This window comes from Halichoeres trimaculatus, unplaced genomic scaffold, assembly GCF_033239565.1.
Source record: "Halichoeres trimaculatus isolate MK-OKI-2021-1 unplaced genomic scaffold, fHalTri1.1 fHalTri1_scaffold_3, whole genome shotgun sequence".
In the NCBI taxonomy this organism is placed as follows: Eukaryota; Metazoa; Chordata; class Actinopteri; order Labriformes; family Labridae; genus Halichoeres; species Halichoeres trimaculatus.
This window is the reverse complement of record NW_027437181.1, coordinates 17,285,926-17,303,339: the sequence shown is the minus strand read 5'-3', so window position 1 is coordinate 17,303,339 and position 17,414 is coordinate 17,285,926. Positions and strand designations below refer to the sequence as shown.

The following is a 17,414-nucleotide window of genomic DNA, read 5'->3' as shown; positions in this document are numbered from 1 at the left end:
ATCAGCCCGTCTGAAATTTTGGTCTTGGATAAAATATCTTCTCACATATTTTTTGATGGATGACCTTGAGATGCTCATGGTTTCCAGAGGATGATTCCTAAGGCTTTTGCTGTCTGTCTAGTGCAGCAATGTGGTTGTCTTTTTCATTTCTGGTGAAATGCACCAACAAGTACAAGATAAACTGCTTTGAAATTGTGCCAAGACATTCCTTATTTTCCAGAGGATGATTTTAAAGAATTTGAAAAATATCTGACTTTCCCTTTAGTGCAACTAAAAGTATTTGTTTCAAGTTGAATGTTGTAACTAGGGCTGACTCTTTAACATGTTGATTAGATTAATTGATTACACCTCAAATTAATGAGTTATAGAAAATAACGCACAATTAAATCATTGGCTGCAACCATTTTCATAGCATCTTAAACAATCTTTCAAAATCCTGACAACATTGTTTTCTATGACTATTTAAACGCCAAAACTACCTAAGAAGAGCGGACTCTATTCTTTTATGTCTCTATTTTTTTATCCAAAAAACAGACAAAACATACTTTTTTTTGATCGCTCCATCCTTTGATTCTCTCCATGATCTCCATCGTCCTTTCTCACAATCGTGCCGCTCTTTCTCTCTGAACTACCACGTCACATCCCCAGTTCAAGTGTGAGCTGCCAGAACTTTTCTGACTTACAGCATCTATGTCTCTGTCATCTGTCATCTCACATTTTCTCCTCATATCCATGCTGATCTCTCATCTAAAGAGCGCAATGCTCTCACCCACAGTAGTTTGCAAGCATGATTTTGATCGACAAATCTTCTCTTCTTCGTGTCTTCATTTGATTAGTCATGCAATTAAGTTATGTAATGTCTAAATTCTTTATTTGGGGACCTTTAGCAGACATGGCATTAAAATGTGATTAATTAGATTTATTAATTATACAAATCCTGTAATTAATTAGATTAGCTATTTTAATAGCCTGATGGCACTGGTTATAACCCTTTTCGTGTGAAAATCAAAGATGTAAAAAAAAATTCATCAAATGTCTTAAAACCAAGCGACAACCTCTAGTCTTAAAATATGAGGCCAAAGCAGGGAACTGTAGTTCATTAAGGGTCTGCTTGTGGCAAGATAAGCACCAGAAACCACATTCATACATCCAGAAAAGCCAAAAAAACATTATCACAGCTTTTTTCAAAAAAATAAAATAAAAAGGTTCTGGTCTGTGTAAAGGGGCCAACAATCCAGTAGTACAGGGGTGGCAAACCAGTCAGAGACCAAGAGCCACAAAAACTACCGTGGTACTACAAAGAGCCACACCACACACACTTCCTCTCACACATAAACGAAAGGACATAAGATGAAAATCAATACACTTTCAAATTTTGAAGCCGAATTTATTGTGTTTGTAAGTGTGTTTCAGTTTGTCCCCTTATTGGTACAAAGCAAGCGGCAACCTCCGGTCTGAGAATATGAGACAATGCGGAAGTGCTAAAATCTGCTGCTTCTGGAGTGTTCGCTTGAGGCTGGCTCTGGAAGTAGCAGAAGTCACATACACACCAACCCCAAAAAAAGCCATTTTCAAAGCAGAAATTAACCTATTTATGGCCTGGTTCAAAAAACGTCTCCTGTCTGAGTCGCTAATTTTACTACTGGCTCCCACTTTACAGGGGGTGAATTTTTTCTAATGTGGCCGTTCAGAGGATATTAAGATCACAAGCTCCCCAAACAAGAGGTGGAGACAAGAGGCACAGCTGTGGGTCACGTGACGGTCGGCGCCCTATGACTGTAGGTAAAGCCTTTGCCACTACCAATATGGCTGCTATAGCCAATGTGCTTCATTTTCTGTTTCAGAAACAGAAAGGTGACATCGGCGAGACTACGTCCATGTTTTATACAGTCTATGGCACAAAGACAAATTTTTGTTTTTACAGGAGAAAGACAAAGTTCCATCCATCTATCTAGCTAGATAGCTATAAGCACATGTGCGATGTTGAGAAAAGAAACTGAAACTTAAGTATCAATCTCATCACCCGAGTACTGATCAATACTGATCACAACATCAATGTATCAATATTCAAAATGATTGGTACACCACTACTCATAATAACAATAATGAAAGGATCAAAAAGCTGCACACCGAAAGGCGTAGAGCCGCACGTGGCACACAGAGAACATTCAGGCCACAAAATATCCTTTATCACTTCTCTGAATGACCCTGGCACCAGAAGCCCAAAAAAGTTGTCTGTTCCAGTGGATGTATTGTTTAAAGATAATGATCAATAGACTGAGAAATAGCTCTGTCCCAATGGCCAAAACTAAAAATAAAGTCTCACTGCATCCATGACTCTACTAAAAGCCAAAATAAATACATTCAATGATATTACCACCTGCTTCGCTTCACTAGAACACTGAAACATAGCATGTTGGGGGCAAATCATCAGCACATTAACACTGTCATTGTGCTAGCATACTAGAACTATTCAGCTCAAAGTGTAGACTTGCAAAGTCATAAGCTGTAGATTTATAGACCACGTTTCAGTTCATATTTTTATATTCAAATTTGATTTAAGCTTAATTGTTGCGGGGGCTAAACCCTCTTCAGAGCATGAGAAATGAAGATCCATTGTCTTGTGTCAGCATAACTATTTCATATGAAGGGTTTCAGCTGGCCCAGCTTCTGTGCTTATTTTCAATATTTTTGTACTCTAGATGCATGCAGACATATTAACTTCCTACTCTCTTCAATCTATCTTCATTACTCTTCAAATTACCTCAGCTTTGCCAGATCCTGTACCATCTTCTAAATTCCTCAAAGGAGTGCCATCACTGCTCTCTGTCCTCCTCGATGTCTGTCCCTCTCTTTCCTTTCACGGCCATGATCCACCACTATAATTTAATCCTTTTGAAAGTGTGATGGTTTTAGACATACAAGGAAAATAAAAACAATCCATTAAAAGCAGAGGGAAGGAAACTGAAGGAGAAAGGCACAGGAGAGAGCAGAGCCGGAGCATGAAAACATCAGCTTGGCATTGATACAAAAATGGATGCGGACATTGTCACACATCATTGCAAACAGTGACACACGCATATGCATGAGCAAACAGCCTCATTTACACAGAGATGGGACCCTCCATTATGCTAACCTGTAAACAAACACACTCATATTTCTCCATCTCATTCCGCTGCGAAAAGTAGACTGTATAGATAACTGACAAGGATACGGCAATCACATTCATCTGTGGACTTGTACATGTGGTGGGCGTTAAGTTGTGATGGAAAATGTGTGAGGCTTGTACTGGGGGCTGTGCAGGTCCGACCACGCTTTTAAAGGTACTTAAGATGTGCATTTTATAACGACAAAAGACTTAAATAGAATGCATCATGCATACTTAAAATATCATTAAACACTCGCCTCCGCTTTATCTCCACCCACATAAATCAATGAATCTCTCTTACAGTGTCGGCCATGCAAACAACAGTCACTAAGAGCTGTCTATCATGAGTGACAAGACTACTGACGAGTGCAGGGAAGGAAGAATACATATTAGTAGAAAATACCAACTCAGGGGTTATGTATGTAATAAACAAATGGGTTTCAAAAGGAAAGAGTTTTCAAGAAGAAAAATACACACAACCAAAGAGACAGATGGGAAAAAAGGCAGGAGAGAGGCATTTCAATGCAACCTGTTCAGACTCTTCTTAAATTAATTCACTGCCTCTGCAACAGCCTGTTCAGAGTGTTCTTCAGGAGCGAGGCTGAGTCACCTCTATGCCCTCGCTGCCTGAGGAGAAAAATGCGGCTGCAAATCTTCAGATGCTTCCAGTAACCCTGAGACGGACACATCAGCGCGCGCACTGACCAGGTGCTGAAGGCTGTAACAGACATCATCCTTGGGGGCTCTGTCCAAGGCCTTCCACTTCATCCCACAACACTGCTTTCATCAGTGCGGGGGATACAGAAGTCAGGTGTGAAGCTGTAAGGTGGAGGTTGACAGAGGGAAGCTGTTTAAATTATCAGACACTAGTGTGAATGGTCAGGTCAAAAATGTTACTTCCATCCAAAGTAACGGTAGAGTTATTTTACACAGTACAACTAGCTTGAAGTATTCTACAGAGTGAAAACAATTTGGTGATGTAATCTGGAAAACCTATTACTATAAACATCTTTCAGATGAAGAGAGGAATTTATTTTTTTACTACAACCATAATTCCAAAGAATTTGGTAATATGTAAAATTTTTCATAAAAACAGCATTTGATGGTTTGCAAATGACATTCAGGGCTCTAATTTCATAGACCAGGTGCAGGCACACCTGCCCTGCGCCGGCCTTCGCCGTGCGCACAGGGCGTGACCGGCGCACTTTGCAAGTTTCCTGCAGTGCCAAGAGAGGCGCAGTCAAGTCGCAGAGGAGCGCAGAGCTGCGCGTCCACGCCTCCCTCCGCGCAAATGGCAGAGAGGGAGGAGAAAAGCCGTGAGTGGGTTTAACACAGCCGAGCGCTGTTTTCACCAATCAAATGAGCGCCTCTCCTCGCCTTTAAATGGCCTGCGGCTGAGGCGCAGCGTCTGATTGGTCTGGCTGATCTCTCCACTACCAGCACCGCGGAAACAGTGCTGGTAGCGGAGACAGTCAGAGCTGCTGTCCCTGCAGCAGGAAAACAGACAGCGGGGCACATCGGAGGACACGAAGCGCATCACCTTGTGGGCTAGCTCCCGGGACAGATTTAATCTGTTCCTTTGTCACTAATAGGAGTAAAAATTAAGAGACAGTTACACAGCTGGCTTATCCATTCAGAATACTTTTGATCCACCTGCACTCCTCGTTTGTCATCGCCAAATAGCAGAACCTTTGCTGATATACTGTATACTCTCCCAGTGTCTCCACCTCATCCTCCTCACAATAATGTACTCCATCTTTTGAGATCACGTTAAAAATAAAGACTAAAACAGAGAAATATGGGAAATCACGGGTAAATCCTGAGTGAAAAACATTTATTTTGTTTCTTTTTTTTCTTCGTCTTTTCTCTCCCTCTTTTCTTTGAATTAAATGAAATGTGAGAAGCCAGATATATACTCAGTATCAGATGTTAAGGCTGTTTATTGTGCATCAAACTTCCAGCTGCCGTCAGGTTAACTTTCCATTATGACAAACGGCTTTAATCTGACATCAGATGTGAGGGGACAGTTAATATAGATACAAATGTAGATGCTGGTTCAGAGGGTTATATTAAAAAGTGATTACTGTGATTGTTTATTGCATTAAAATGTGCCTGACACTCTGGAAAGCTGCCTCTGAGGCTTTGTTGACACGTGCGCACATGGTGCGCCTGTCACCAAATTACAGCTGCGGAGGGTGCGCTCCGCCTTGCGCCGAGGATAGACCAGGTTGGAGCTGGCGAGCTTTCAGCGCACTTTTTTGGCACAAAATTGTCACCGCGCCAACATGAATCTGCTGACACCTCCCCCTGGTGCGCTGTCAACTCCCCCTGGCGCGCTGTCACACCCATCTCTGCGCAGACGGTCTACCAAATTGTCAAATTGGCAGCGCACGGCGGTGCGCCGCATGAAATTAGCACTGCGCAGGCTGCGCCAGGCTGCGCCAGGCTTGCGCCCCCTGCACTGCGCCACGAAATTAGAGCCCTCAATCTTAATTTTAATGTTTTATCATTTAAAACAGAGGCACGACAACACATCATCTATGGAAAAGGAAAAATTTTAATTGATTTTTAGAAAATATATGCTCAATCCACATTTGAAACCAGAGACATGTTTTCTACAAGCATAATTTCTTCTTTTAGAAATGCTGCAAATGGAGCGCAGATGGCCTAGTGGTTTAGGACACGCACCATGAGGTTCACCCACACGCGGGTGGCCCAGGTTCGATTCCAGCCCGTGGCCTCTTTCACGCATGTCATTCCCCACTCTCACCCTCTTTCCTACTCTATCCACTGTCCTCTACTATACCATTAAAGGCATGAAAAAGCCCCAAAAATATCTTAAAAAAGAAAAGAAATTCTGCAAGTGTCTGGTAATACCTGTTAGTGGAATTGGAAGTGAAATCTCCCATTCTTCCAAATCTAAAATTTCAAGTGCTGAAATGTTTGGGTTCATTGATAAAAAAGCTAGATGGTCCTTCTCCAGTTTAAACCATTGGAAATCCTGATTTTTTTTTTTCAAATTTATTGCAAGACAAAGTCCAACAGTATTGTTGAATCTCCATAAATCATGATACTTCACATTGAATTCTTTAAACTGGTGAGGAGAGAAGAAATAGAAGAATAAATCAGTTTGTCCAAACAATTGGCATTAAATTAGCTTTTAGCTGCAGTCTAAAATCAGACATTAGAAGTCCTCAACCAACAATTTTACATTTCGCATCAATGGAACCCAGACTGACAAAGAGTGCACTTAATATGTTTCTGCAACTTCCTGAACTTAATTTCACCCCAGATCCAGCCCCTGAGAAAATGTAAGACAGCATTATGAGTCATGATACCCAGAACAGCTACTCTGACAACACAGACCTTGACAGTGACTGATAAATTTATCTGGTCAGGTGCGGGTAAGGTTGATGTTAAAGTTTTATTCCAGGTGAATGCTTGTCAGTCATACATTGACTGCTTCTCTTGAAACTGTTTCTTATATATATATAAAAAAAAAACAAATAGACTCTACAGTCTCTGAGTCTCATCTTCAACACAGTGTTGAGCAAGTTTGCAAGAAAAGGGAGGGAAACAGTGGAGTTTGTTGGACGAGGTCCAGAGCAAACAGTGTGGTGAGTGTGTCTATCAAAGTGGACCTCAGCAGGCATATGCATACACACCAGTTCTCTTTACAAGATCCACACCTGTGAGTAAAACAGGCCCCCAGGAGTCCTCATGCTACCTGGACACCAGCTGGCGCCTGCCGTGCCTCTGGGGGATGCTTCAGTTCTGATGTCTGATGTGCGTCAGACAAAGTATAAACTTAATTAACTGTGAACTAAACATTTGTGCTACATTTAATAGTCCCTGAGAGCTTCTTTGCATTAGCTTATTTAATTATATTGCCTCTCTCTACCTGTAATGAATAATTTACCAGTCAAACATAATGATTTTGCTGGGAACAGAAGTCCAAAAGTGAATCAAATGAAAGTGCAGTGTATCAGTCAGGCTTCCGTGTTCGTCAGTAATAAAATGCACCATTATAATGGTACAAAGTGATACAATAATAACAAGCTGGAGACGAGAGTTAGTGAGAGAAAATGAGAATTGGTACAGAAGCAGAATTGTAAAGGAGAGGAAGGAGAACAAAAGAGCAGAGAGGAGATGAAGGGTTTGGGGTGTGACAGTGACAGCAGTGATGCCTTTGAGATCATTAGTGCTCCCTCATCAAGACTCATACAAGCCTGAGACTGTGTTTGTATTTGTCTGTGTATGTACATGCTGACAATATTCTGTCAGTTCTGTATTGGCAGGAAGATCCCGTCTGTGCGTAGCTCTGTCTCACCATCTGTTCCTGGCTAGACTGCTGATATCTGTTCTTATAATATCCTGTTCTCTTCTCACAGTCTAGGTGGGGTGCACATGTCTTGTATATGGATTATGTCCTATTCTTTGTTATTTATCCTTTCCATCCATCTATTTTCCACTTAAACAATTAATTTTTGTGTCCTGTTCAATAAAAGGTGGAGAGCCAAGTTGCTCTCTTACTCATGATGCGACACAGCTCTCAAGCCTCCATTCTGGGCAGGAGTACAAACCACAAATAACCCTCTGCCTTACTCATCCTGACAGCATTTCAGAGTCACACAAGGCCACTGTGGATAGGGACAGGAGTGCCAAAATATCCATCTACCCTTCCCTACATATCAACCAAAATAAAGGTATCACCATTTTTAGTTTGTTGCATTGCTTTTTGGGCAGGTTTAACTTTGTTACACACTGACAGTTGGGCATTCAATGTCAACCAGAAGGCCAAGAAGCCTCAGTGGTTATTCAGCGAGGAGGAAAGGACAATGAGTGACCAGGTGGCAAAGACGACAACATGAAGCCTAATGCTGAGGTAAGTTAACCTTTTTTTTATTTTTTTTTTATTTTTTGCTCTCACTAGTGATGTCTCCACAAAACTGAAGTATCTCTGGACAGGGGAGTTGATTTTGATGGACTGTACCAAAACCCTAACTTCAATAAAATTTTCTGCAATGTCTGTTAGAAAAAAACAAACTGTTGTTTGAGTTAGGCTGAAGTTTATTTCATCATAAAAACCCATTAGCAGCCATTGTCTGGTTCGACGATGATTTACGCCTCTTTCAAACGAAAGCTAACTTCACAGTAAGTTTGGTATAGTGCGATGTGGTTAGTGACTTCCAACCAGGGCCTCCTTCTCTATTCAGCAATGAAAATTTAAAGTAATGAGGTAAATGCAGTCTTTGCTGGCTCCTTCTGAACATGCAGAAGGAATTTATTGAAAATGGTAGTCAGATTATCTTTCATAGGGGTTGGATGTCATCACAGTTGAATGCAGTCTCCTGGCTTTGCTCCTCACCTGGGCGGTTTAACCTGCATACACCAAAATCTGCTTGGTAAACTACTCAGACGACAAATAAAAACCCAAATGCCTCATATTCCAAAAATTCTCACCAGTGGTCATACCTTTGCAATTTTATTGTTTGGCAACAGTTTCAACAACAAGGATCCTTTGATCACAAAGTTATTTATTTATTTTATTCGTACACACTGTTGAAACAGCCTTTGTTTACATTTTCCACAATGGAGCAAAGGGTTTTGATGAGGGGCAAAGAATGCTGAATGAAAATTAGTCGAGGAAGCCTGACCTACAATTTGTACTTGCAAAAAATAGTGAAAGGATCAGAGAAATAATTTTGTCCACAGATTGTCTTTACATAGGAAAAACAGGGTCAAGAGGGGTCAGGGTATGACACAAATGCATTTAGTCAAGGTCAGAAACTGTTACGACCACAATAACAAAGTAAAAGGTTTAGAATTAGCACACAAAAGTGAGAAACTCATCCACTAATCAAAGTGAGCAGTAATGATTTTGTCCTTGCAACATAGACATTCACATGAAAAGTATCTTGTTGCAATGTATCAGAAGCAGAAACACAAGGTTTTCATTTAAAAAGTTAACACAACAGCTTGGATCACATGGGCTGGTCAATGATACATGGATATGGATGAGTACCTTTTACATTTGAAATGATATGGTACCAATCCCTGGTACCTGGCAATCAGTATGGGTACTCGACAGTACCAGTTTTCAGTACATTAGAGTGTGTTTATTTGGTGATAAATATTAACTTGTTAAATAATAAAATATCAATGTTTTTTTCAGTTTAACATATTCATTTCTAAGTATATATACTTGCAATGCTGTGTTCATGTCTATTTGGAAAATTGCCTACTCTTCCATTCCCTCACAGTCACAAGGATGCATTTAGGTACCTACACATGGTTCCATTCCATTTTACATGAATTGGTACTCGGTACTACAGACAAAATTCAGTTGGTACCTATAAAAGTACATTTTAAGAGCTTCTCAATGTACTTTTTGTTGCTGTCACCATTTCACCAAACAAAAAGAGCCTGGAGAGCATCTTTGTCCAAATCTCCGTTCACATAAATCTGTATCAAAAAATGGCAGATCCAGCCTTTTCCTCCTTTTTGCTCTGTCTCTCTCCTCTTTTCTGTCTCGGCACTATGTCTGGAGAGCAGAGCAATGTTGCCTCAGTGAGTTCCCTGATTAAAGGCATTGTGTATTTCTACTTCTCTTCCTCTTCAAAACACTCACCACTGAGAGACATAACAGATATTCTCTCAAAATCTAGACTGCCTCCCTCTCTCCCTTTCTGCCTCTGTCTCCAATTATCTATTTCTGTCTCTTCTGCTCCAGCCCCCTGTATCTGCCAGTAACATTTTCAGCCCACACTGCTGCTACACTGCTACACTACTTTCTTGATGCAACTTCATCCAGATTCCAAAATCTTCTCCGTCATCTCTGGCCTTGTGTTTTCTTTTTTTTTTTGACTGTGTGTGGAAATGAATCAATAATTGCGAAGCACAAAGTAAAAGCAGAGACAAGGCAGCAAGCAGGGTCAGGAAAAAGAAGAGACAAAGGCAGAGTAAATGCAGAGAACAATTATAAAGCTGTCTTTAGCATAGACCTGCTGCTGAAACAGTTATGCAAGAGCACAGACTGGCCTGACCTCGCCAGTATATAATACACACTGGATTATGCAATGCATTCATCTGGGTTAAGGAAGGTATGCAGATAAATGCTCATACATTACGAGGATGTGAGCAAAAATGTGCTCCACTCATGTATGTCAGAGGCATCCTTACAGTTTCCAAAAAGGGGTACGTATGATTTTGTGAAAATGCCTATTGCCAAACAGCCATACTGCATATTCTTAAAAAAAGTGCCTTGGCAGTGTTAGACTATTTATGCTATTATCACAGATGAAAAGGTTTCCACTGGGGAAGTGCAACATGGGGGATGAAGATTACTTTTTCTTTTTCTTTTTTTTGTTTAGAGCAGGATCATGGTCTGGCTTTGTCATAATTATTTCTTAATTTTGTTCATCAGAATTTAGTTAACAGGTTAAAGTCACCCCCTTTTTAATGAATCGCTTTTTCTGCGCCATTTAGAACATTAATCCAGTCCTGTGTCCTCCTATGCCATTTAGAGTACATTAAGATGAAGCTGAGGGATGTATGAAAATAGACCTCTGGCCATGATTGTCCCCCAGGCCACACTTTGGACGTCCCTGATGTATGTGCAGTATTGATTAATTTGTAGCTCCTTGTAAGCAGCAAGAAAATATGGTGGAGCTGATGTTAGGGAATGTCTCTAAAGTGCCTGCAAATGATGTCAATTGACTTTTTGACACATTAACTTCCACAAATTTATTATATTCCTTGATGGAACAAAATGGCATAAAACATACTTAGTCTTTTGTACCAGCCCAGTACTTTATGGACTACCAAAAACTCTGAAATCCATGTCAGTTATATTTACCCAAATAAAAACTTGTTCTTCACTTGCATCTCCATATCCAAAAATACTTAATACAGTTCCCAGTGTTGCTAAATTGAATTTCTCTCTGTGTGTTAATATCTTCTCATTGAAAATCTGGCCCCACTCCCAGGTAGTTAAACAAGTTTCAGATTCAAACATAAACCATGCGCTGCTTTCCTACTAATTAAATACTGATAGACATATACAGAAAAATATAGCGAGACAGGAGGCAAAGTGGCCTGCTGCTTGCTTCAAAGCACAGTCAATGATTGACAGCTTGTAAAGTCTTTCTGATGAAACCGTTTTCCCTTGATTAGACAGGTGGACTGGGTGCCTCCTCCCGTGAGGGTCTTCAGTCAATCAGTCTACCAGAGCAGTGTTACTGCACTAAGACCAACCTCACACAGGGGCTTCATATTTTACTTTATGATCAAGTCAAACAGCAATCAGTGGATGGGGTTTGTTGCAGCCTTGGCTTGTCTCAAAGAGACAAAATGACAAGTTTTGGTCACCTAATGAAATCACACAGCACAACTAAAACGCAGAATATTTTTCCAGATAATCTACAAACACATTTTTTGAAAGGTTTGATGAGACATTTCTCTTTGTAATCTTTTTGCATCAAAGATCCGTTGTTATCACTACAGACTGACAGACTCTGATTATGAATGTAAGAGCAGGAAAGAAAGATGAAGGGGTTGGGATCAGAGTAGATTATAACAAACAGAGACCTGGACCCAGCATGTTTACACCGCAGGATCACACTTCTGAATCCTGGAAGGAGGCCTCATTTTCAACGGACAAGTGTTTGATCTGTTGCTTGACAAATTTACGCCATAAAAAACACAGAGAGGAGGGGTCAACTACCAGACAAACACCTACAACAACACGGTGCCACCTTCAGCAGCACTGGAGCTCCATCTACTCAATTCCATGTTCTCCTTGGGAGAAAAGTCTTTTAATGATTTGAAGATACATAAAAAGCAGTACTTTTCATACTTTCTTTGTGGAAAAAACTGGGACAAAATCTAATTAGGGTTGGCGATTAGGGTAGGGTGTGGAGTGTAGGCTAAGATGGGGTTGGGAAAGCGCTCAGATGTCATTGCAAAAAAAGAAAAAAGAAGGTGCATTAAGATGCAGCAGAATAATATCAAATAATGGGCAACCGTATATCTACTGTCTGTTATCCGTAGAAGTCTTCTGAATCAAGGTTTTATTTTTGAGGATTCTTCCCATTCAAATCATACACCATGAGAAAAATTCATGTGACAGTTTTCTGAGATACTGAAGAATTTATTCGTCTGGTCCTGCTCGCGGCACACAAACCTGTCTCTGTCCCTCTTTGTGTGACACATTGTGTCTTCTTCTGCCCCCCTCCCTCCTGTCTAACTTTTCTATTCAGCCATCATTTTGATGAGATATTCTATCATACTCCTTCTAGGTTGTAAATGTGTGTGCAGCTAAGTAGAACAGAGCAATATTTCCCCTTTCATGGCGTCTTGGTCTCCTCCCTGGTGTCTATAAATCTGGGTGGCTTGTTTCCCAGCAGCGTGGCTCCGAGTTAAAGTGTGAATACTTTTGTTTCACATTCCTTTAATTATGACTCTGTGTGTGTCTTCTCTCTTGCAGCTTGTCTCAAACCAATAATAAGATTCCAGCCCATTAGTTTTGCACCACATCATTAATTAACATTTTGCTCTGGATCTCAGTGCTGCTAACATTATACAATTATCTCTGGATGTTCACGTGCTGGATTAATAAAGAGTGTCTTCAGCAAACCTGCCAGGAGGCCTACTGAAACACCTGACATTTACACCAAGGCTGTTTGGGAGCGATCAGAGCAATACCAGAGAAAAGCCTTGAAAACAGAATAAAGGACTCTATGTTACAGCCACTCCTGTCATTCATCATTAAAAAAGTGAATGCCTGTGGTTTTAGACAGATATCTACACTGGCATCCATTAAATTGCAGACATAAACGCTGAATTTGAATTGCACAATCTGGACAGTCTGATCAATATTGGTAAAAATGAGCCAGAACTTGCATTAAGGCATTAAAATTTAAAACAAACTCACTGACTTCACTACAAATAAATCCCAGTATGGAATGTAAAGCTGTTGTTCTCTGTGTACAAGCACTGAATACAAACTTGTAGCATTGACAAGCTGCCAAAACTTCTCTGTCTTTTCTGATTCTTTCTGTAAAGCTCTAGAGTTTGCATTCTGACGGCATTTCTTATTTGTAATTACTTTGCCATCTTTTAACCAAACTCACCAAAACTTTCTAAACATAATTGCTGCTTACTGCAGAGATAGACGAAATCCTTTTACCATCTGACTTGCTTTTCATGTCAAGTGTAACAAGAAAGCTAGAGCCTACCCCAGCTCATGTTGGATAGGAGCAGAATGACATTTCAACAACTGTCAGTCTATCAGAGGGTTAGAGCAGCTAACATTTACTCACAGTCTCGCCTGGTGGTGAGTTATAATCTTCAGTCAAAATAACATTCCTCCTCCTTTTAATTCACGTTGGAACAATTTCTTTTGCCAGTTATCTAACTTTGCACTTACTCAAACTGGAGTTATACGATTCCACACAGTGTGAGGTGCAGTTTTAAAAATAGCAAAAAGAAAAGCACTGGATGCACACAAGGTAAGTGTGTACAAAAAAAACAACATTTTTTATATCAGTTAGACAGTAAAACTAAGTGATGCTCGAGCAGTATGATTCATGGAGAGTGTAATTGATGAGAACTATATTTTCCGAGATGTAAAACCATAGCTTATCTAGATTTTTATGAGCCAACAGGTGCTGGAAAAGCTGCTAAAATATTCACAACAACCATTTGACCATGAATATCACACCAACATGGGTTGATATCTTCTTGCTGATCCTATATCAAAACCTCAAAAGAGTGTGAATAGCAGCTAAAATTGGTTAATGTTCATATTTTAATCAACATGCAGAATCACACAGGCTCCAATAAAAACTGTTTTTTTTCCCTTGGAAAACAAACCCTTAGCTTTCTAACACTTTCCTCACACATGCTTTGCCAAAATTAATCTTGAAAAGGTTGTCACTGCAGGAAAAAGTGTTAAATGTATTTTTGCATTGTCTAGACAACCCGGTGTAATGCCACATGACAATTAAAGCTAGGGGCTAGGCTCAGATTTTTTTTGGTGATGAATCTGAGCTATTGCTCTGATCCATTGTGACACAGAAGACAGCCTATAAGCTTCAAACACCATCTGTTTTAGTCGAGGGTTAAAGTGGTGGAACAGGATTTAGCCTCAAAGAACATTAGGGAATTTCAGCCATCTTGAATGTGTCACAAAGAGAAAGTTACACTGCAGAACAGCTGTAGGTCAGAATTACAGATTTATGGTTTAAAGGATTTATGGTTAAGAGTTTTTCATCACTTCTGTGTATTTTGTTGGGACTGATTAACTTGTGCCATGGGAAATGTTTACTTTATTATATTAACTGGCAGTCAAGTTAGACTGTGGTAATAAGATTATCTCTTGGGGTCAGCAAATGGTTGAGATGGAGATATGACATATTAAACACAACATTGCCTTTATTTGACTTAGGAGTAGTTTTTACAAGAAATCATATATAAAAGGACATCGATTCTGTTCCAGACTGACTGTGTGTTGGCTGTGTGACGGTGGAGAATCATAGCTTTGGCTCATGCAGTCCCAGTACAAATCACACAGGAAGTGTGTTGGCTGTACAAGTTGCAGCTATCATGCCTTGTTTTTTTTTTTTGGTTTTGTTTTTTTTACAAGTTTTACCCCTAACAAGGTTTAGTATTTATTTTCCAAATGCCTCAGTTCTTTCAGTGTCAATGTTTGATTTATTCAGGATGGTGCAGAAACTGTGTAATGCACAGTAATTGTTATCAATATGTGATTCCTAACAGTGCTGTCTGTGGAGTTGAAAAGGTTAAGAACTATTATCCAATGCTGACAACTTCTGGGATATACTACAAACAGCAGGGTACTGGTTTGGATCAAAAATCAAGTGTGCGCCCCATAAATGTATGAATAATATAAATTTCTTGGAGGGAAATTTGCTATTGTTTGATATGACTTCTGAGAAGAGGCAGAAGAAACGGGGAGCAGTCGGATATTAGATGCAGCCAAGGCTTGTGGCCAGAAGTCAAACTAGCAACTGCCACAGAGAGGACAACCCATCAGAATCAACTTTAAGTTTTTCTTCTTCTTTGATAAGCTGGGATTTGAACTTAAAATATGTTTATCAGCTTATTTGGAGAGGTTTCCTGAATCTCAGAATATCATTTTTTCCCAATCAGAATTATTTTCATGATTGACCGCTGGTGCTGCTTTACCCATTGGGATTTATCAGGAAGACTGCCCGTTTGTCACTGGCAAAGAAAGCACTGTTTAACCATGTAGTTTATCAAATTCTATCAGTAAAGACATTTTGAGGTGTTTGAAGTTCTAAATATTTAAAAAAAAAAAACTGTAAATATGAAGTATGGAGCTGTGCTGCTGTATCACCTTCTCACTAATGCTTCTTGACTTGCACACCTCCCTCACACATTCATGAACACTCACCCTCTCCGTCTCTCACTCTGACACACACACACACACACACACACACACACACACACACACACACACACACACACACACTTAAAAGCACCCATACATGCCTGTCATGTAATCAGGAAATCACCAGTTGCAGATGGTGACTCATCTTTTGTCCCTTGTGAAATTATATCTGGGGCTGAGGTTCAGAGACATTTTTGGTGAAGGAGGAGTGTCACTGAGCAGGGCACCACATGGGGAACTCCACTCCAGCATGTTTTACAGCTGCTAAAAACAAAGACGTTAGCTGCCCATAAAGCTTGACAGCTGCACATAAAAAATAAATGTATTCCCTTGCAAGCAATATCACATCATTATCAGTGTGCTGCTGAGAGGAAAAGGGAGAGTTTAATGGGAGATTTACAGTTTCAGTCAGAGGTCTGACTATTTAACCAAAAATATAAATTTTGTCCAGAACCGCTCTGCTGGTATCACCTGGGGAGTTTTGACAGCTGCATGCAACAAACTGTGCATCTGTTTCAAGTTAACTGTTACAAACACTGCAGACGGTGACCACGCCGCTCACGGATCATTAACATCGAGCTTAACTCACTCTATGTGGGTGTGGTGAATAAAAAACAAGTCCTGTTTAAAAACTGAAAACGAGACACGCTGCGTCATGGTTTCAGACAGTCAGATGCAAATCTTGCTCAGCATCAGGTGTTGGTGACCTCGACCTCAGCTCAGAGATGGGGAGTAAAAATACCCCGCGTGGCTCTGGTTGGGGAATCATCATTACTTGTCCTGATGGAAGGTTCGTGTCATTACACACCGTCTGCTCTCCAATTCTCCCCTCCGACCACAGCGGAGGACATACACACACATATACACAAACACACACACACATCAGTGGCGACTCAATCACAGACAATACAAACACGCACCTCTGAGCTACACAAACACGGCGGGCTGCTCATCGGTATGACCGAGGACGGATGACCTTGTGCATGTATGCCCCAGTTACTTCGTGCAAAAAGCGACCACATTGTGCACAACAAGTGCCCAAGTGACTGTCTCTCAGACAGGGGTGTATGCAACAGCCCACTTCGCCGCCGCGCGAGGCTTTTCTGCGCGTTTTGGTGTAAGGCAGACAGGCAACAACAGCAGCAGCACAGCGGGCACCATCAGCTTGCTGGAATGACCTCCCAGTTTCATTACTTGACATCAACATGGCAAACTCAAGGGCATCTGGAAACCAACGCGAGAGCTTTGAACTATACACACACACGCACACACATACACACTCTGGATTAAAATGTATCCACTGATGGCCGCTGAAATCTTTCGCTCACCTTTGCTGTTATCTTCTTCTCTGTTGAGATGCATGACTCCTCTCAGCATACACTCATTTAGGCTGTCTTAGTCTTGAAGTACAGCTGTACCTTCTTTCAAAGAGTTCTCCAGATAAACTCTTATTCCAATTTTGGATCTGTGGTCCTTTACCCGCTTATTGTCTTGCTCGGCTGGCACGCATGGACGCGCCTGCACTTGTGCGTCCTCCTCCCCTCGTTGTGCTGGAGCAGGTATAGTCTAGGTGATGCTGGGAGTCTGCGTGGATTTTTGACTCTCCCACTTTCACCTTCTGTCTCTCTCAGTCTGTGTTTTCTTTTTCAGCCCAGAGGCGCTCAAAGGGGATGGTCGGAGGAGAGGTTCAGGGAGGCAACGGCAGGCAGACGGGCGGGGTGACGTGAAATAAGTCGGTAGGAGGTCGTCTACTCAGCTGAGGCGGCGAAGGATCCGCGCGCCCTCAGCGCTGCTGACCGTTTCAGCAGAGGTTCCTGTCTTCAAGCAACA

The 17,414-nt window shown here is 40.9% G+C and overlaps 1 protein-coding gene across 2 annotated transcripts in view; it reads right to left on the bottom strand.

The window, feature by feature from the left end:
• The window catches only part of syt7b (synaptotagmin VIIb), a 112,877-nt gene extending 95,463 nt beyond the window's left edge, over positions 1 to 17,414 (bottom strand). The window contains exon 1 of one of the 2 annotated variants that reach the window (XM_074666435.1): positions 16,913 to 17,414. In XM_074666435.1, the coding sequence (XP_074522536.1) occupies positions 16,913 to 16,961 (49 nt within the window). In that variant the 5' untranslated portion in view covers positions 16,962 to 17,414. The remainder of the gene's footprint in view (positions 1 to 16,912) is intronic. The other variant, XM_074666437.1, reaches the window with a different exon arrangement.